General features: G+C 52.7%; 2 protein-coding genes across 2 annotated transcripts; one reads left to right on the top strand and one right to left on the bottom strand.

Moving 5' to 3' along the window:
- Window position 1: 1 nt before the first annotated feature.
- Window positions 2-7600, bottom strand: LOC34620131. The gene is made up of 9 exons (XM_026335837.1): window positions 7500-7600; window positions 6000-6141; window positions 5118-5161; window positions 4609-5066; window positions 4340-4422; window positions 3871-3971; window positions 3272-3533; window positions 2603-2940; window positions 2-278 (listed from the first exon to the last, which is right to left on the bottom strand). Exons 1-9 carry the CDS (start codon window positions 7598-7600, stop codon window positions 2-4), a joined length of 1806 nt encoding a protein of 601 aa, XP_026191622.1.
- Window positions 7601-8433: 833 nt separating this feature from the next.
- Window positions 8434-20225, top strand: LOC34621430 (eukaryotic translation initiation factor 5B). Its single transcript, XM_026335836.1, has 14 exons — window positions 8434-8568; window positions 8863-8974; window positions 9062-9750; window positions 10632-10777; window positions 10997-11403; window positions 11905-12339; window positions 13170-13294; window positions 14039-14173; window positions 14569-14769; window positions 16644-16866; window positions 18789-18969; window positions 19160-19310; window positions 19691-19900; window positions 20175-20225. Exons 1-14 carry the CDS (start codon window positions 8434-8436, stop codon window positions 20223-20225), a joined length of 3201 nt encoding a protein of 1066 aa, XP_026191621.1.
- The last annotated feature ends 260 nt before the right edge of the window (window positions 20226-20485 follow it).

The following is a 20485-nucleotide window of genomic DNA, read 5'->3' as shown; positions in this document are numbered from 1 at the left end:
GTTAGGGGGCACAGCAAAAGGCGGCAAGCGCCTCAGAGGGGCTGTGCGACGCGCCTCTTGCCGGGTTGCGGCTCGTTCTTGCATGCGCGCACTTGGCCTTTTGGCGGCAGAAAAGGCCTGCCGTTTTTCCCAAGGACCTTTGCGCCTCCATCCTTGGCGCGCTTGCTTCTGGTGATGGAGGTTCGCGACAGGTAGAGGCGGTTCCAGTAGCTTGCGGGTTGGGAAGGGCAGAGAAGCAGCGGGTCGGGGAGCACAGCTGGCCGTGTTTTGCATGCGACCTGCGGAGACACATGGCAATAAAACACGCAGGCGCAGCGAGAGAGGGGGTGGGTGGGTGCGCAGGCGGCTTTCGCAGTAGCGAAAGGCTGTGCAGCACGCGCAAGAGGAGCAGCGCAAGAAGGAGGCAGGCAGAAACGGCGCACAGAAGGCAGGCAGGTGACAGGGGGTCGAGTAAGGGGGGCAGAGGAAAGTCGCCTAATCGCCACAGCAGCCAGGCTGGAGGAAAAGCTGTTTCACACTTCTTCAGCCCCGCTGACACGGCAGCGGTATATATATACGCATGTATATATATATCTACATATGGCCTACAACACCCCAGCAGGCAGAAAAGCGGCATTTCACGTACACCTTTTGGTATATAGAGAGACACTGCCAGCCTGCCAGACCCCGTCAGCGAGAGCCATCCAATATCCCCTATAACGAGGTCGCATGCGCCCTCCCGCCAGCCTCGTCCGGGGATCTGCATGCACACGTGAGGAAACAGCATCCCCATGCGGGGAGGGCTAACAGAGCTGCACGCGCAAGTCTGCAGCAGCCACATGTGCTGCGCGGCAGCTGGGGGTGCAGCCAGCACAGGCGGCAGTTGCAGCATGCACTGTAGCGAGGCAGAAGGGCGATGAGGGGCTGGTGTCAGTAGGTAGCATGGGGAGGCATCTATCATCCGCGCCGTATGGCGGAGTGGGAATGGAGTAACCACTGCATCCTGGATGGAAGCGTCTGCGCAGCGCCTAGCCACCTCCTAGTTTCACAGAGTCAGGAAGTCACAGCCACGCTGCTGGGAAAAAACCCTAGTGCAGGCAAGAAGTGCACTGCTAGAGCGAAAGCGTCCTACTTGGAAGCTGTGACGGACTAGCGGCCAGAGGCAGCTTCCTTCAGGCAATTCCAAACCTCCCGCCGGTAAAGACGGTGGCAACGCTGGAGCTGCTTCGCTGCATGCATGCGACACGCGCATATGCGAAGCGCGGCGAGGGGTCAGACACGTATTCTCCTCTCCTAAGCCGGGATCTCGAAAAAGGCTAGGGCGGGAGAAGCAAGCACGCGGCCAGGAAACAGACAGACACAACCACACACAACCACACACAACCACAACCACACAGAGAGAGAGAATGAGCGAGAGAGATAGAGAGAGCAAGGGAGAGAGAGATAGAGAGGAAAAGAGAGACGACGAGAGAGAGGTACGAACACACACACACGAGTGCAACACTTCCTGACATGATTGCTGAGGACCAAGAGACACTGGCACAACAACGCCACTGTGAGGGCCTATTATAGAGCACGGATGCATGCTGTCTGCGAAGAGCCAGCATCGGCTTTTGCGAGGATTCGCTGCCTACGCTCCGCATGTACTTCCCACGAGGTGCTGCTGCTCTTCTTGCTGCTGCTGCTTCTGCATCTTCTCCACCGCTGGCGCTTGCGTGTTGGTCACCTTGACAGTCAAGTTCTTATTGAGCATGAGTGTTACGAAGAGCGCCTGCGAGCCATCGTTGCGGCAGAATCCGAAGGGCCCCAGCCAAAGGCCTTCCCCCCCCTCCAGACGGACGCTGCTGCAGTAAAGGCCTCCAGCACCTAGCAGCAGCTTCTGCTGCGGCTGCAACATGCGCACGAAAAGCGCATGCGCATGCTGCAGAGCGTCAAGCCGCCAGCTGAACGGCCACCGCAGCCGCACGCGCTCTCTAAGAAGCTCCGATGACTCCGAAGAAGGCGAAGCCGCTGCCGCGCTTACGTGACTAAGGAGTGGAGAAAAGGCCCCCTCTGGTATGATTCCAGGGGCATCAAAGAGCTTGAAGCGACCATCCACCGTAAAGGAGACAAAGGATAATGTTGTTCCAGGAAGCGCACTCACAGAGACGCCCCCTCGAGGATCGGCCTGCAGACACCACGCACCAGATGCAGAGGCGACCCCTTGAGGCTACAACGGTAGACCGCAAGCAAGCAAGCAAGCAAGCAAGCAAGCAGACAGCACGCGGAGAAAAGCAGTCATCGCCACAAGCAAGCAAGCAGACAGCACGCGGAGAGAAGCAGTCATCGCCACAAGCAAGCAAGCAAGCAAGCAGACAGCACGCGGAGAGAAGCAGTCATCGCCACAAGCAAGCAAGCAAGCAAGCAAGCAAGCAGACAGCACGCGGAGAGAAGCAGTCATCGCCACAAGCAAGCAAGCAAGCAAGCAGACACACATACACAACGGGCAACAACAACAGTAACTCCGACAACGGACAACAACACACCCTCCGCAACACACCAACGGAAGAACATGAAGAAGCAGGAGACCCCCACCCAACAATAACAACAACCCCACCACCACCAACCCCACCACCCCTCGTACAATACAAGAACATGACATGAAGAGGGTCCCAAGAAAGGGGGTCGTTCTCTTTGTGCGCTGGCTCTTTTGCAGGGAGTGACTCTCTGTCTGTCTGTCTGTAAGTCGATGCAAATGAAACGTCTATTTATGCAGGACCATCCACATGCATGCATTTCGACAGCTGCATCTCGCACCTTGGCTCGCCCCTTCGCACCCCAGCGGCGCAGAAGAAAATTGCAGATTGAGCTTTTGCCGGAGTTGGCAGCCCCAATGAGGTAAACGGAACGGTTTCGACGGGCGGCCTCCGCGAAGACCTCTTTGAAGAGCGATTCAATGCCCTCCCCACTTTTGCTGCTAACCTGCAGCGCAGCAGGCACCCAAAGGTCAGGCTGCAGCAGCACATGCATTCCCAGAAGCAGCCGCAGCGAGGACGCTGCACAGAGGAAGCGCACAGCTGTCAGGATGCGGGTGGGAAGAAGCTGACGCCTGACAGGTGCGGCAGGGGGCAAGAGCGGCAGTCGCACAAAAGCACCGCTTGAACGCAAGGCAAGAAAGACACGTATCCCAGAAGAACCCCGCGCGCCGAAGCATGCGCAGACGGCGCGGCGCAGAGAGGGAGAAATGCAGGAAGCGGAAGAAGCCTCAGGCAAGCAGCAACGTGCTGCAGCGAACCCTCGTCCAGTGCCTCACAAAGTGAACACGTCCTCCGACTGGAGCGGCACTAAGCCTTCGTCTTTTGCTGCCGAGGCATCCGAAGGCACTGGTGAGACTCGCCAACACGGCGTCCTGCACGCGCGCGCGTGGCCCCTTGCCTTTGAGACGTAAGGGCCTTGCAGGCAGAACGTCGGATTTGTTTACGGCGATGAACAGAGGGTTTGGGCTGTCAATGCACCGCAACACCTCCGTCGGCAGCTCTAGCGTCAGCGCATCGACAACGAGCACGAAGATACACCTGCAGCGGCAACAGCGCACCCGAGAGCAGTGAAAACAGTGGCAATAGCAACAGCAGCAGCAACAGTAGTAGTAGTAGTAGTAGTAGTAGTAGTAGATGCAGCGGCAGCCGCCGTGCATGCATGCTGCGCGCCGTTCCGCTTGCTCTGCATCCAAGGCGCCTCGACGCCTTTCAAGCCTTTCCTGAGCCGCCTTCGGGAGAGCCTTTGCGAGTCCTAGAGGATCGCTGCTCTTGCACAGCCTCCCTTATGGAGCAGAGGCTCAAGAGGCGGCGCGAGAACGCAGATGAGCACGACCGTCTAGCTGCCACAGCCAGCACAAACTGCTGTCGTGCTCACCGCTTTGTGCGAAGAGCAGCCGTCAGCGCTGCCGCCTCAGAGGCCCTCGCCACTTCCGCCCCTGCCCCTGCAGCACATAAAACCACAGACACCCAGATACACTCATCATAGACACACAGACACACATACATATGATATACACAAACACGCACCCATACATACAAACACACACATATAAAATATGCACATGCATACACATAAAAATGTGTGTATAGATATAGACACACACAGATACATACATACATACATATACACCCAAATACACAAATAGACGCACACCTACGCATATACATACACACAGAACCATACATACATAGACACAGAAACATGCATACATACACGCACACACACATACATACATACACACACATATACATACACACACACACACACATACGGCAGCTGATGGGTTGCACGCTGCCGCTGTCCGCGCGAACCTTTACCCAGTGCCGCGGGAAGGCGGTGTAGCGTGTGAAGCTTTTGCGTCTTGCATTTCTCTCGCTGTTTCTCCGCTCAACTGCCCCCAATCTTGCACAGACTCTGACTGCCTACCTAGCTGTGGAGATGCCGATCCCGGGCCGTTCCCAAACCGCAAGCCGTGGCAGCGCATGCAGAGAACCTGCGGAATCAGCAGTATGTACAGCGCGTCCAGAGTGACGCTCGCTCACCAAGCTGCAGCAAGAGTAGAGCAGGAGTAGGAAGGTGCGGTCTCACAGGCGCGACGAGGCAGATGGCAACGGGCAGGCAGTGTGCATGATGCATAGGCACTTGCCAGGGGTGAAAAGGCCTCTTCAGTGGCATGCGTCGCTTGCACGGCTGCTCCATCTGCAAATAACAACCCGGGAGAAAGCTCTTCGCTAGAAGCAGAGGGCTTCCCACTCAGGCCTGGAAGGTGCCTCAAAGACGTGTGCTTCGCAGGAAACTCCGCAGTTGGCTGCTGCATTTCTTGCGTAGCCTCCGTTGTGTGGGGGTTCAGGAGCGCTAGCGCAATTAACGCCTTTTCGACTGCGAGCGCGTCTGTTTGGGGACTTGTTGCAGCCAACTCAGCAGCCATCTGCGACACCTCAGGAGCCACTTGATACGTTTCGCAATTGCCCACGTGCGCATCTGCTACTGCGCCTGCTGCCACTGCTGCTGCTGCTGGTAACGATGCATCTGCGTCTGTCACTTTCTTCCCTGTGCCACCAGCAGCAAGCCTTGCTGAGAGGGGCCCTCGCGAGGACTCTCCCTGCTGCTGAAGCAGCAACTCGAGGTGAGGCAGCACATAGCCAGGAGCCTCGGGAGTGTCTCTCTGTGCGCCAGCCACACACACGCACACACACACACACAAGCCGGCAGATATCCACAATAGCCTAAAACAGCCCAAGTATGCAACAAAACCACGCAAAAATAGAGAGTCCCACCTACCCACCCACAGCGAAACACATATATACATACATATATATACGTATATATACATACATATATATACACATATACACATACATATACACACATATATGCATATATACACATACATATATGCATACCTATATATACATATACATGCATATATACATACATGTACACATATATGCATACATACATATATACATGTACGCACATACACACATATATCCACACATATATACATACATATATCCACACATATATACATACATATATCCACACATATATACACACATATATCCACACATATATACATACATATCCACACATATATACACACACATATCCACACATATATACATACATATCCACACATATATACACACATGCATACATATTTATACACGCAGAGACATACAAGAATAGCCAAGAAACCGCGTTGAACGCGCACATCCACGAAGCCGCGCCAACACTGAGCGAAGGGCTACATGTCGCAGTCTGCTGCTGGCGTGAAGGAAGCGCATGCGCACAGTGCTGTTGTCGAACAAGGCAAGAGGAGCAGGTAGAGAAGTGGTGGTGGTTCGGAATAAATGGTTGTAACGAACGGCAGAGCGTTGGGAAGGCTGTTTTAAGGGTGTTGCCGGGAAAGCTCCCTAGAGCGCGGCAGGCAGACAGACAGACGGCGAGCGAGCATGTAGGGGAACCAGTCTTTTGAGGCTCTTTTGCGCTTGGCCGCTAACCTGGAAAGTCGATCCGCAGCCGCTGCACTTTCCAGGCTCGACTTGCAGCGCGACTGCGTGGGAAGAGTCGCTGGAAACGGCTTCGCGGGAAGCTTTCTCCGTCTGGTGGGCAGCCCTTGTGCTCAGCAGCGCCTGTCGTTGTCTGCTGCACGAGAAGAAGCAGAACCCGTACACACACACGTACACACACATACACACACACGTACACACACATACACACACACGTACACACACATACACACAGCACGCAGCTGCGCGAGACACTGCCAGTCTGGAAACTCCCACGCGTCGAGCCTGCCCGACAGCACTCAAGAAGGAGGAAGCCAAGACGACGCCTACGGAGTCTGCGCGAGTCGAAAGACTTCCTCGGGAGACACTTCAAGCCCCCAAAGCTCCTCCAAGGCTTCATCGCTTCCGCTGGGGAGACCTCTGGAGAGCGCATGCGCGGCATGCGGATTGCGCTGCCGCTGCACTCGCGGCGAATGAGCCGCGTGGTGGGGATGACTCTGAGGAGCTCTTTGAGGCAAGGAGAAGCCTTCAGTGAAAGCCTTTGGAGAGGCACGAATGGCTGTCTCCACAACGCGCCTAAAGCCTAGACCCCCAGGAGACTTCCCTCCCCCCCCAAGAAGGAGAAGCAGCAGAAAAAGAGGCAGGAGAATCAACGGGGGGGAAGAGCTGCTCCAATGACGAATTGCCATAGGCGACTTCCCCTAGGCAACTTTCTTTCTAAAAAAATCTCTCCCTTCTCTCCTTCCTCTTCCTTTCCTCTCCCTTTTCTCCTCTCTTCTTCCTTTCCTCTCCTCTCTCCTTCCTCTCCTCTCCTCTCCTCTCCCTTCTCTCCTCTCCTCTTCTCTCCTTCCTCTCCTCTCCTCTCCTCTCCCTTCTCTCCTCTCCTCTCTTCTTCCTCTCCTCTCTTCTTCCTCTCCTCTCCCTTCTCTCCTCTCCTCTCCTCTCCCTTCTCTCCTCTCCTCTCCTCTCTCCTCTCCTCTCTCCTCTCCTCTCCTCTCTTCTTCCTCTCCTCTCTTCTTCCTCTCCACTCCTCTCCCCTTCTCCCTTCTCTCCTCTCCTCTCTTCTTCCTCTCCTCTCTTCTTCCTCTCCTCTCTTCTTCCTCTCCTCTCTTCTTCCTCTCCTCTCCCTTCTCTCCTCTCCTCTCTCCTTCCTCTCCTCTCTCCTCTCCTCTCCCTTCTCTCCTCTCTTCTTCCTCTCCTCCCTCCTGGTGCCGTGTGTGACAGAAACAGACGAGTAGACGGATGGAAGGCTGTACAGCGGGAAAGGAGGCGAAGTTGCGCAGACGTTCAAGAGGCGACGCGAAAAGCGGAGGAGGAGGTCAAAAGCGGCTGCAGGAGAGTGGCTGTTGGCACTCACCCGACAAACAAGCTGGAAAATTGCAGAAAAGCAGAAATCAGCAGGATGCTGCAGATCGCGGGGGAAGAAGAAGGCGAAAGCCTGGAGAGCGAGAGAGCAACGGAGGCAAGACACTCAGTCTAGCGTCTTCTTACAGAGAAGTCTCAGCAGCCAGACAGCGCTTCTGCCCCGAGAAAGGCTTTCCAGTGGCTCCAAGATAGCCTCCCCGTCCGTAGAAGGCTTCGACTGTCATCATCGTCGTTGCTGCGAGGCAACACGACACAGTCTTTAGGAGGGCTGGCTGGCTGGCATCGAGACACCCAGAATCTCCGAGCACGCATGCGCCGCGCGAACCTTCGATGATTCCCAGTAGACGCACAGCGCGTCTTCTTTAGCAATGAAGAGGAAGCAGCAAGAGAATGCAGAGGCACCCCTCTAACCGACCAGACACTGAGGGTCCTTAAGAAGACAGACGCCTTCTCCCCCCCCCCCCCTTCCTCGACAGAGAGTTCACAGTCACTCCGCGACATGCGACTGTAAATCGGTCGGCACGCCTCCTGTGCCTCGATTACGGAAACACACCTTGCAAATACTGCAACCACGATAACACACATCCACGACAAGTAGTCGGACGGAGCGAACGGGAACTGCTAAACGCTTTCAGAGTCTCGCGTTTCAAGCCGTTCTCGAGGCGCTGTGGCTAGGGGAAGCCTCCTCCCGTCCCCTGCTGATCCCCGAGCTGCTGCTGCTGCTGCTGCTGTTGCAGCAACAGCAGCAGCAGCAGCAGCAGCTCGGGGATCACCCCACAGCAGGCGTCCTCCGCAGGCATGCATTACGCCTCCCTGTGTACAGCAGCAACCGCGTTTACACGTTTTCTTTCCTCCGTCTGTGCATGCATTTCCCTTGAGCCCCTCTGGGAGGGCCTCGCGGAGGCTCGCAGTTGCCGGGTGCGACGGCAGCAGCTGCAGCAGCAGCAGCAGCTGCGGCTGCTGCTGCGCGTGAGGGCAGCTGCAGCAGCAGCCGTAGGGAGGCGCAGCAGCGTCTCCCTTTACTTCCCAACGGCCTCTTCTTCTTCTGTTTTTATTGAGGATGGCGCCAAGGAAGAACGCCAAGCGGGGGGCTGCTGCAGCTCGGAGGATTTCCGACTCCGACTCCGACTCCGCGCCGGCACTGCCCAAGAGAAAGGTGATCCAAGCCGCTTACAAACACCCTTCAACATGCAGTGTAATCATGACGCATGCGCGTGGTCTTGGCTATATTTTGTCTGCTTTGCTGCTATGCTATGAGGCGTAGCGCACGCGCGCTTGCCAGCAAGCACCAACGCCTTCAAAGAAGCCATGTACACCCCGCCACGACCTCCTCGCCTGCCGGCGTTTCTTTCGCTTTATTCAAAGTTTCTCATTTTTTCCTCTTCTGCGCGTGCTTCTGCGAGCGAAACGCTCCCCGGGAAGGCATGCGTAGAGCTTCGTGCGTCGAGTGTATGTACACCGTGCTGCTGTGATCGGGGTGGTGTTTCAGGAGAGTAGTAGCAGCAGCAGCAGTGAGGAGGAGGAGGAAGCGCGGCCCATAGTGCAGCAAAGGCGAAGGTTTGTGCCTCTTTCGGATTCGAGCAGCGACAGCGAGGAGGAGAGCAGCGACAGCGAGGAGGAGAGCAGCGACAGCGAGGAGGAGAGCAGCGACAGCGAGGAGGAGAGCAGCAATGCCTCCGAGGCGAAAGTGCCTGAGCCTGTGAAGGAGCCCAAGCCGTCTGCACCTACACAGGATGATGCCTCTAGCGGTTCGGCAGCAGCATCCGCGAAGAAGAAGGGGCAGAAAACGTCTCAGGTGTGTCTGAAGCTTCTCTTTTTGAACAGAGGCTTTCCGATACAGCGCACTGGCGGCAGGGGGAAGGGGGCATTTATGTGGACAGACACACCCCTAGCGTGTGTGGCATGCTGCAATTTCGCTCTTCAGGTCGACTCCGACATTGAGCGGCTGCTCGAGGAAATTGAAGCCCCTCCAGCGACTTCTCCCCCTCCCAAAAAAGCGATTTCAAAGCAACCCGCTTCAGCAAAGGCACCTCCTCAAAAGAAGAAGGGCAAGAAGCAACTTGCTGAGGAGGACGAAGATCTGGATGCACTGCTTCAGGAAATCGAAGGCGTGAGCTGCCCTGCTAAAACTCCAGCGCCAGCAACGCGAGCAGCAGAGGGGAGCTCTTCTTCTCCCTCTCCTCCTCCCACAACTGCAACTGCATCTGCGTCTGTCACAGCAGCAAATGAAGCAGCAGATACACCAGGAGCAGCTGCAGCAGGCCCTGCGGGAAAATTAAGTCGTGCCGCTCAACGGCGACAAAAAAAAAAGCAGCAACAGGCGAAACAGAATGACAAAACCTCTTCGTCCTCATCAGATGAGAGCAGACCAAAACAGGTAGAAACACATGCATCCCCCTTTTTCTTTCCCTCTTCACACGCAGACACACATCTTTTCTCAATATATAAAAGTATTTATACACATCTCGCTCTCTCTCTCAGCTGTATACATACACACGTATATGTGAGCCCTCTCATTTCCCTTCTCACACACACAGACACGCACCGTTTTTCAATCTCTCTCTCGCTATCTCTCTCTCGCTCTCTCTCTCTCGCTATCTCTCTCAGCTGTATAAATACATATTTGAGGTATGTGCTTCTTGAGCGGCGTGTTTCTCCTTGGTTCGCCTCGGCTACCTATGCGCGTTGTAAGCTGCACACTGCAGCAGGATGCATTTTTTGAAGCTGTTGCAGTAGATGGTCTGTCTAGCTCGGCATGCGCATGCAAAAAGCTGCCGTTCTCGACAGTGCTCTTGAGTGCGACCTTTACCAGTGCCTTAAGGGTCTCTCCTACTGCCAAACCGATGCAGTTTGAAGATAGAGCGATGAGGCTTTTCTCTCCCCACCCGTTGTCTCTATAATTGCACTGCTACATTTCGAACATACTCGTTTTTGTTGCAATAGCAACGGCAGCAACAACAGCAGCAACAACAGCAGCAACAACAGCTCTCCAAGGGGTCGTGTCGCTGCGCTCGATTTCCTGCAAACCAGCATCCCACGTGCTGCTTCTGCTGCTGCCACTTTTTGCTGCAATTATTATGGCTATTGATTGCCACTATTGCAAGTGCTGCCACTCTTGGTGGTGCTTTTGCTGTCACTGTTGCAATTACTGCGAGCGCTATTGGTACTGGCCTTCTGTGAGAATCCGCCATTCCGTGCAGTTCTCCTCTGCGGACCCTTACGGTTTGTGTTATTCTGCTGTTTTGACTTTTCTCACAGGCTTCAGCTTCGGCTGGAAAGAAGGCGCCTGTCTCTGCCGCAGTGCGCGCAGCGCAGCAGCGTCTGCAGTTGTTGCAGGAGCAGCAGCGGCTGCAGGAGGAAGAGGAGGCTAGACTGAGACGCGAGGAAGAGGAGCTGCGGAAAAAGTGAGGCTTGGTGTGGGAGGAGAGCGCGGGGGGGGAAAGGGAGGGGTCGTTTGCATGGTGCTTAGTGTCTGTGGCTTGCTCCGAATGTGCACTCTGCAGTGCGTGGCGCGAATAAGGGTAAGGACTGGGGTAAGGGGGTAGAGGGTGGGGTCGGTGGGAGACTCTCGCTAAAACGCTGACACGGCACTGTCTTCGAGAGACGTTTGCGCGCATTTGCAGGGAGGAGGAGGAAGAACGTCAGCGCCAGCTGGAGCGTGAACTGAGGGCGAAGAAGAAGGCGGAAAAGAAGCAGCGTCTCAAGGAGGAAGGCAAGCTTCTGTCCACGAAGGATCAGAAGAAGCTGAAGAAGCAGCAGCAGTACTTGCAGCAGCTGCAGCAGCAAGGACTTATTGTGGTGCCTGCCTTGGCAGCAGGCGATACGGAGGGGAGTTGCGCAGCTCAGCAGAGTGGCGTGGGTAGCAAGGCTATAGATGATCGCAAGAGGAGGGAAAAGAAGAAGCGGCAGTTGTTGCAGAAGCAGCAGGAAGAAGCAGAAGAAGCTGCCGAAAAGGAGCGTCTTCTGAAGCTGCAAGCCGAGCTAGATCGTCAGAGCGCCTCGACATCTCCACCTCCCAAGACTCCTGAGCGTAAGCGAGCATTTTGCCGTCATTTTTTCGAGGGTTCGCCGCTTTGCAGAGGGAGGGAAGAAGAAGGGGGGAAGGAGAGGAGGTGACGACTTTTGGCGCTGCTGATCATTCTGAAGAGTGGTGTGTAGACGTCCAGGTGTGTGTCTCTTCAAGTGTGTAGTATTATGGGCACATATATGTATACATGTTAAGTAGGTGTATTTATGTGTATATGCATTCATGTAAAATAGGTTTATGGATGCATACGTGTATAGATGTATGCATGGTAAATAGGTGTATATATGTGTATATGTATAGGTGTATAGATGTTCATATGCATGTATATATATATATATATACGCGTATGTATAAATGTATATGTGTATGCGCGTAAGTATATGTGTATGTGTATCCACGTATGCCTACGTACGTGGGTATACATACATACACATACACATTCACGCCCCTATACGTGTACACATATACACTGCATGCTGATGTGCGTTTTGAATGTTTTTGCAGCTGCAGTTGACAATTGGGAGTCTCTGCTAGATGAGGTCGAGGAAGCGACGGCGAGCACTTCGGCAGCTGCCGCTTCTGCCTCCGCTGCTGCTCCCTCCGCTGGCGAGGCAGAAGCGGCAGCCGGAGAGAAGAAGAAGAGTTATAATGTTGGCGATGTTCGGAGGAGGGCAGCCATGGAGCAGGCTTTGCAACAGGCTAAGGAGGAGCGGCTTGCTGCTGCTGCTGCTGCTGCAGCAGCTGCTGCTGCAAGCATGGGGGCAGCAGAAGGAAGAGCAGCAGCTGCTGCTGGTGCCTCTGTTGGCGAAGGCTTCCCCGAGGCAGCAGCAGCAGCGGGAGTTGCAGGCACCAATAAGGCGCCATTCCCTTCCAAAGCAGCTGTTGATGAGCCAAAATTGCGTTCTCCTATTTGCTGCATTATGGGGCACGTCGATACTGGTGAGCGACGTCGCACGCAAAGTGGGAGACGCTTAATTTCGTTGGGGGAGAGGGGGTGCTTTTTCCACACCGCGTCCATTGCAGAAAGCGTCATCAAGGCATAGATAGCCCCTTAGGCAGTTGTATGCAATTGCATGCATGTGCATATATATATGTATGGATGCATATTTGTGTGTAAATGGATGTATACATGTGTGTGTACATGGATGTATGTATATGTGTGCATATGTACGTATGCATATATGTGCGCAAATGTATTTGGAAGTGTATGTATATGTAGGCAAATGGATGTATCTACATGTGAATGGATGTATCTGTATGCATTTGTAAATGGATGTCTGTGTGTATATTCGTAAGTGTATGTAAGTATATATATCTATATGTAAATGTATCTACGTGTGTTTGTAAATGCATGTGTATGTATGCATATGTACTTGTAAATGTATGTATATGTGTTTGTAAATGTGTATGTAAATGGATGTGTATGTATTTGTAAATGTATGTATATGTAAATGGGTGTGTCTATATGTATTTGTGAATGTATGCATGTGTATGTATGTATATGTACGTAAATGGATGTGTCTATATGTATTTGTCAATGTAAGTATATGTATCCATATGTATTTGTAAATGTATGTATATGTATTTGTAGATGTGTGTACATGCATGCACGTGTATGCATGTATGTGTGTATATTTTACGTGTATTTTTGCGAGTTCCTTCGCGCGTGCTTTTTACGCACGGGCACCCTTCGTTTGCCACGCAAGGCACATCAGCGTGTTTGTCTTATCATGAACTTGAGCTGCTGCGTCCTACGTCGCGGCGTTCAGGAAAGACGAAGCTGCTCGATAAGATTCGTAGAACGAATGTACAGCTGGGGGAGGCAGGGGGCATCACGCAGCAGATTGGTGCGACGTTCTTCCCCAGAGAGGCACTACTGGAGCAGTGCAACAAGGTACGTGAACACGCTTGCTCCTTAGCATTCGCTGGGTGTCTGCAGTGCGATTGGTCAAGCAGCAGGGGATGGCGTCTTCCGCCTTTTCGCGGAGTTTCTGGCTTTTTGTTTCGGGAAAAAGTGGCGTGGTCTGCTGTACGCTCATATGTGGGGAGGGCGCGTTGTGGGGTGTCGCGATGCAGCGACGCGCGAGCATTTTTCTGCGTGGGTGCATGCGTTTTCTGCATGAAGAATGACGATGCATTCCACACTCCTTTGCGCTTTCTTTGGACCGTATCTAGGCCTGCGCTGGCTGTGGCAGCCTTTGTCTTTCTCAGTCTGCTTTCGCGTAGTTGCTGCTGTCGTGCTGCTTCTCTGTCCACATGCAATTCGCATGCGAGCATGGGGATGGCGCGTTGCACAGCTGCACACACAGGGAGGTGTACGTACAGCGCGCGGCGCTTAGCCTGCGCGTTTCCTGCGTGCTGCTTCGACGTATGTGCTGTGTGCATATATGAATGTATACATGAATGTATATATGAATGTATATATATGAATGTATATATGTATATATGAATGTATATATGTATATATGAATGTATGTATGTATGTTTGTGTTGGTTTGAACGTTGTCTACGTGGATTGTTGGGGACGGGTGTGGGGAGAAGGGAGGGAGGGATTTTTGTCTTGCAGCTCCCTGACCGTAGAGGGCAGCAGGCAGGAGGTGCGTGTGGAGGCGTGTGTGGCTTTTTTCTGCTCTTTCAGATCACACCCGGCTGGGATTTACGTTTGCCAGGCTTGTTAGTGATCGATACACCTGGCCATGCCTCGTTCGCCAACTTGAGAGCTCGCGGCTCCTCTCTTTGCGATCTCGCGATAGTTGTAATTGATATCATGCATGTGCGTCTCGATGCGAAACAAGGAGGGAGGGAGGGATTTTAGAGACGAAAGCGAGGCAGAGGAGGCTACAGCAACAGCAGCAGTACATGGTGTATGAGTGGTCGTAGTAGTTGCGCCCTTAGAAGCAGTTGTTTTTGAGGCAGCAAGGCAGCAGGTAGCCTCAACATCCATTCAGCGTTTTGTGGAAAAAGCATCTGCCCCCTGCATCGGCTGCAATGTAGGGGACGGCTTTTCTTTTAAAAAAGGGGAACCATGGCCATGCGCAGAGACGCTTGCATTTTTTCAGCTTTTCGCTTTGGACGCACTCTGTCTCTGTGCTGTCTCTGCACATGGTAGATATGCGTGTGAATGTATGGGTGTGCTCGTGGGACGTGTGCTTGTGTATATTGTTTCAGGGGATGGAGCCGCAGACGCGTGAATCTCTCTCCCTCTTGCGTCAAAAACGATGCCCTTTTGTCGTGGCACTCAACAAGATAGATCGGCTGTACGGGTGGAAGGCAGTTGATTGGGGAGCCAATGTGAAGGAACTGTTGGCGCTGCAGAGCGCGGCAGTCCAGGAGGAGTTTAAATCGCGATGGGAAGATGCGCGCTTGCAGGTGAGAGGATTCGCCTGCCTGCCAACGAGGAGGGGTGTGTGTAGTTTGCAAAAGTTGGAGAAAGCGGGGTTAGAACGGAGAGGCAGACGGATGGAGGGGAGGGCAGAGGCAAGAGGGGAAGCTTTTCGCGAAAGCTTCAGCGTTTTTTTCCACCTCTGGGCTCATGTGTATCTTGCGAGCAGAGAGGTGTATGGAGAGCGGAAGGTGCATCCTCCCGCTCCGTACAAAGGGTGTTGTGTTGGGAGTTTCTTGACTGCGGATCTGTCTCGATTTTCACTCTATTCTCTCTCTGTATTCGCTATTCTGGAACTGTCTGTGCGATGTGCATGCGGTGGTGTTTTGCGGGTCCTGCGGTGTATGGACATGGGCAGCTTCCGTGGCGTGGGAAGGCGGCATGCTTTTTCAGCAGTGCATGCGTTTTTTTGCTGGCATGCGATGTGGCACCAGCTTGTGGGGCTGGATGTGATGAACCTTTCCGCCTCCTTTTTTGCCTGTTTTACATCGCTTCGCATGCTGCATTGTTTGGGTGGTCCTTCCGCTTCAGCTGGCAGAAGAAGGCTTCAACTGCGCCTTGTACTGGGAAAACACAGACGTACGAAGAAACGTGTCAGTTGCGCCTACATCGGCGCTCACAGGAGAGGGCATCGCAGATCTTATTCATCTCATTTGTTCGCTTAATGAGACGCTGATGAAGAAGGCGATTACCAAGCTCCCTTGCATTTTCGACGTGTCCGCTCCCAGTGCCACACAGCAGCTTACAAGCAAACACGGCACAAAATCCAAAGGACGCCTGCTGCAGTGTACAATCCTGGAGGTTAAAGCCATCGAGGTGTGTGCTGAGCAGCTGCGGCTGTCGCTGGTGCAGTCGACTTTCCCTTCGATTCGCTGTGTGGTATGACAGAACGGAGGAGGCTGTTGCAGGGGAGGGGGAAGGGAGAGCAGTTGGCATGGTCGGTAAGAAGGCTGCTCTTCTGACAGCAGCACGAAGGGGGAGAAAAGGCGAGCAGCAGCAGGAGCCAGCGAGACAAAGAGGGACTTATGTGTGTCTCTCTTTCTCACTCTCTGTGTGTATGTGTAAGGATATATATATATATATATATATATGTATATATATGTATGAATATGTATGAATATGTATGTATATGTATGTTGCTCTCTCGCTCTCTCTGTCTGTCTGCGTTTCTGTGTCTTGCTCTGCACAAATGTTGCGGTGCTGCTGCTGTGTGGTGGCAGAGCTCCTTCTTGCGTGCCGCCGCATGCAGTTGTTGTCGCGGTTGTTTCGTTTCCTTTCTGCAAGCGATAAAAGTTTCTTCATTCAAGTCAGGCATGCATCTGCTGCGGCGCTGATGTTGCGCGTTGCAGGGCCTAGGTACAACGATTGATGTCATCCTTGTTCAGGGAGTTTTGTACGAAGGCGATCGCATTGTCTGCTGCGGAATGCATGGTCCCCTCGTCACTTCCATCAGAGCACTGTTGACACCGCAGCCACTCAAGGAGCTGCGTGTGAAGGGCGAATATATCCCCCATCCCTTCGTACAGGCCTCTATGGGTGTGAAGATTGTTGCACCGGTGTGCTGCTATTGCTGTTGCTGCTATCGCTGTTGCTGCTACTGCTGTTGCTGCTATTGCTGTTGCTGTTGCATGCTCGTGATCTTACCCTTCTGCTGCTGCTGCGTTTCGGTTTATACGCCCCTCACCTGCTCGTCGCCTCTGGAGCACGCGCTTGTGGCCACCCTTGTTGCTGTTGCTGCATGTCGACGTGTATGTATATATGTGGATATATTCATGTATATCTACATGCATATATATATATATTCATGTATATATATATATATATTCATGCATATATACGTGCATATGAATTGTATGTTTAGGGGCTTGAAGAAGCAGTCGCGGGCACATCTGTTTTCGTAGTAGAGGATGAGGATGAGTTGGCAGAGTTGGAGGGGGAAGTCATGAAGGATATGAGCTCAGTTTTCAAGAACGTAGACAGAAGCGGCAATGGTGTCTACGTCGTGGCGTCCACCCTCGGAGCACTTGAAGCTCTCCTTGCCTACTTAGAGGAGTGCAAGATTCCAGTTTTTGCAGTAAATATTGGTGAGACGCTCGAAGAGACGCTGGACTGAGCAAGTGGCGGTGTCCACTCCCTAAACAACATTACACTTTCCCACACGCGGAACTGATTTTCTTCCTCCTTTTCCAACAACAACACCTCTCCGTTTTGCTGCAGTGCGAAGTGCGCTAGGCTGAGCAAGGCCGTATATTTCTTTGTGGGGTGAAAAAAAGCCTTGTGTCTTTATCTGTGTCTGTGTCTCGATCTAAATCTGTGTCTGTACCTCTATATGTCTGTATCTGTGTCTATCTGTCTGTTTGGCTGTGTCTGCCTTTATGTATATATATGTATATATATATATATATATATATATATATATATATATATATACATGTATCTCGCGTGAGCTTGACGGGGGAATTCGTTTTCGAGAGGAAAGGATCGTGTCTGCCTTCTGCTTCGTTCGAGTCTTGCGTTCTCGCCTTCGTTTCCTTGGAAATACATGCGTCTCCCCGTCCTCGCTGAGCCTCTGAGTGTCGTCGTCGCTGCACCTCGTGTGTACTGCCAGGGAGCTTTTTAAGGATTTTTCTCCCTTGCTGATGAGGACAGGTGCTATAACAACTCAGCAGGAAGAGGCTTGTGTTGGCTGCGCCACTTCTCGGCAGTTGCAGCTGCTTCGGACTGCTTAAAAGCGCATGCGGTGTGTATCTGAATCTGCGTTATCCTAACAAGGGTTGAAAGGTCTTTCTAAAAGACTGCATGCAAGCGTGGCTTCCTCCCTGCCTGCATGCATGCCTGCGTGCTTGCATGGGTTGTTTTAGGGTTGCTAACGCATGTGCTTCCTACCCACCCTCGTTCCTTGCAGCTGGCGAGCATTGCCAGTTTTTATTACTTTTACAATTTTCGCTATGACGACACGCACACTACGCACACAGTCCATGGATGCCTCTGTCTTTGCTCTGTTCGTGTCTCTGCTTGCCATGACAATCGCTCCTAGAGACAGCATCGTGCATGCTGCCCGCCTGCCTGTCTGTGCCTTCTTTTGAGGGCAGAAAATTTCTCTTGCGGCAGGGAGTCACGCGATGTCAGGGACCAAAAAAGGCGGAGAAAAGAGAAGCGCTTGCTGCTGCTTGCCTCTCGAGCTGTGTCTGTCGTTGCAGACTCTGCGGCTTGCTTTCTGCTTCGTTGCATTCTTGGGTTCTTGCCTTTGCATCCGTGGAAATGCACGTGTGTCTCCGTCCTTGCTGAGCCTCTGAGTGTCGTCGTCGCTGCACCTCGTGTGTACTGCCAGGGAGCTTTTTAAGGATTTTTCTCCCTTGCTGATGAGGAGAGGTGCTATAACAGCCGTGCAGGAAGAGGCTTTCGACTGCTGTGTGGCTGCCCCCTCGTGGCGCAGCTCGAGCCAAACTGCTGCTTGTACTTTCTCCAGCTGGCTGTGCAGTCGCTTCTGACATACTTTCGCATAAATATCGCTATGCGTGTTTCATGGTTGCCTCCTCACGTAAGGGGCAGGAAGATGCTCTTTAAGTGACCGAATCGACCCCATGTTTGCTTACCGACATCTGTCTGTTTGTAGATGCATGCGTGTGTGTATGTGTGGATCCTTTGATTTCCCTTGATATTTCTCTTGTGTTCATATATATATATATATATCTACTGTATAGATATCTATGTTTGTAGATGCATGTGTGTGTGTATGTGTGGGTCCTTTGATTTCCCTTGATATTTCTCTTGTGTTCATATATATATATCTACTGTATAGATATCTATGTATGATATATATCTACAAAATATATATATAATTTAACAAGATAGACATCTCAAATTGGGTTTTGTCTGTGGACCGCAATGCAGCATCTTCTTCATCGCTGCATCCCATGGAGTGGGGCTCTTTGCTTGTTTGTTTTTGCAGTGTCTTTTTATCATCGCTGGTTCGATGCGCGTTTGCATGCGGCTTTTTGCGCAGGCACCATTCAGAAGAAGGATGTTCGCCGAGCGTCAGTGATGCGGGAGAAGGGGCGTCCAGAATTTTCGGTAATTCTCGCGTTCAATGTGAAGGTTGATCCTGAGGCAGAGAAGGAGGCAAAGTCTTTAGGCGTTCGCATCTTTACTGCGGAAATCATTTATCACCTGTTTGACGCCTTTACGGCCTACATTGACGGGGTTAGGCGCGAAAAGAAGTACGTGAAACTTGCAGGAGTCTCCCGAGAGTAGTCTGGGGGTGGGAGAAGGGAAGGCAGTGTGTCGTGTTCTTTAGCCAATCTCGCCGCAATGCAAAAGCGAGAGAAACGCGTTCGCTGCAGCCGCGCTGCTCGGCGCGCTCTGTGGGCTGTCTTGCAGGAAGGAAGTCGGACAGGAAGCCGTCTTCCCGTGCATTTTGACGGTGCTGCCTCAGTATATTTTCAACAAAAAGGATCCTATTGTGCTCGGCGTGCTTGTTGATGAGGGTATTCTGAAGGTTGGCACTCCCCTCTGCGTGCCAGAGAAGGTAAGCGGAGAAGTTTTGCCCCTGCGCTGTGGCAAATAGCACACTCAGACACACCCCTGTGTCTTCTGGTATCAGAATACCCCGAAACCAGGCTTCTTTAGCCAATGCATATACATATATACATATCAACATCTAACCGCCATCTTCGGTGCTTTCCTCCTAGTCTGTCTTCAACTAGGAAAGGCATGCTTTCCAGAGGTGGGGGTGGGGTCTATGCGCGTCGGTCTTGTAATGAGGCAGAAACGTTTTAGCGAGATGTGGTGTGGCATTGCTGCTGCACAGTGTTTGTCTGCGAGTCGTGCAGTTCCAAGCCCAGCCGTTGCTGCAAATCGCGCGTACCGGGTGTCTCGTGTTTGCTGCCTATTGCTTGATCTATGCAGGATCTCCGCATTGGCACTGTGGCGTCTGTTGAGCACAACAGGAAGCCAGTAGATTCTGCGACAACTGGTATGGAGGTTTGCATTAAGATTGTCGGCGAGCCGAATGTGATGGCTGGCAGGCACTTCGAGGCTAAGAACAAGCTCGTTAGCCGCCTGACGCGAAACTCCATCGACTGTCTGAAAGAGCACTTCAGGGATGAGCTTTCCAAAGTGCGTTGCAAGACGGGAAAAAAGCGAAGAGGGATTGTGTTCTGCGGGGGAAAGAGGCTGTTGATCTGCCGTCTCGTTTTACATGCGCCTGTGGTCGCGATGTGCTTTGGACACATTTTTTGTTTGTGTGTTTATCTGTGCATGCATGTGTGTTCGTGTTTTGTATGCATTTAAGTGGCCTCTCTTTCCTGCGCGCCTGTAGAAGGTTTTTTCTTTTCAACGCCGTTTGGCAGAAGGCCTTCTGGGGTGTTTCTTCCCGCGTGCTTGGGCGCAGGCAGACTGGCGAACCGTCATCACCATCAAGAAGCTCCTCGATATTCCCTGAGGCGGCTGCATGCGCACGAGGCGGAGGGTGGCATTGTCAGCCGAGGAGGCAGGTGCGAAACACGCTGCTTCTTCTGGGAGGGAGAGAGGGGAAGGAGGAGCTGTGTAGCAGCTTTCTCCTGCGTGTGCCTCTCTCGGCGTCTTCTCTGCAGCCGTGAAGCCTTCATATATTGCGGCAAGGCGCTGCCTGACCCCCCTTGGAGGGCTAAAGTGTTGTTTGAGCATATATCTTTTGAGATGGTTGGGGAGAGAATCACCGAG

Source organism: Cyclospora cayetanensis, unplaced genomic scaffold, assembly GCF_002999335.1.
Source record: "Cyclospora cayetanensis isolate NF1_C8 unplaced genomic scaffold, CcayRef3 CcayRef3_contig_82, whole genome shotgun sequence".
Classification (NCBI taxonomy): Eukaryota; Apicomplexa; class Conoidasida; order Eucoccidiorida; family Eimeriidae; genus Cyclospora; species Cyclospora cayetanensis.
Note: the sequence above shows the minus strand (reverse complement) of the source record. Positions and strands in the feature narration are given on the sequence as shown.

Excerpts from the sequence above, each read along its gene's own strand:
- LOC34621430 (XM_026335836.1), top strand. The coding sequence starts at position 8,434 with ATGGCGCCAAGGAAGAACGCCAAGCGGGGGGCTGCTGCAGCTCGGAGG. Across the intron at positions 8,975-9,061 it reads CAGCGACAGCGAGGAGGAGA|TGCCTGAGCCTGTGAAGGAG; the intron begins GCAGCGACAGCG and ends CCGAGGCGAAAG. Across the intron at positions 12,340-13,169 it reads TATGGGGCACGTCGATACTG|GAAAGACGAAGCTGCTCGAT; the intron begins GTGAGCGACGTC and ends CGCGGCGTTCAG.
- LOC34620131 (XM_026335837.1), bottom strand. The coding sequence starts at position 7,600 with ATGATGACAGTCGAAGCCTTCTACGGACGGGGAGGCTATCTTGGAGCC. Across the intron at positions 6,142-7,499 it reads CTGGCTGCTGAGACTTCTCT|ACAACGACAGGCGCTGCTGA; the intron begins GTAAGAAGACGC and ends CTCGTGCAGCAG. Across the intron at positions 5,162-5,999 it reads GCTGCGGATCGACTTTCCAG|AGAGACACTCCCGAGGCTCC; the intron begins GTTAGCGGCCAA and ends GCTGGCGCACAG.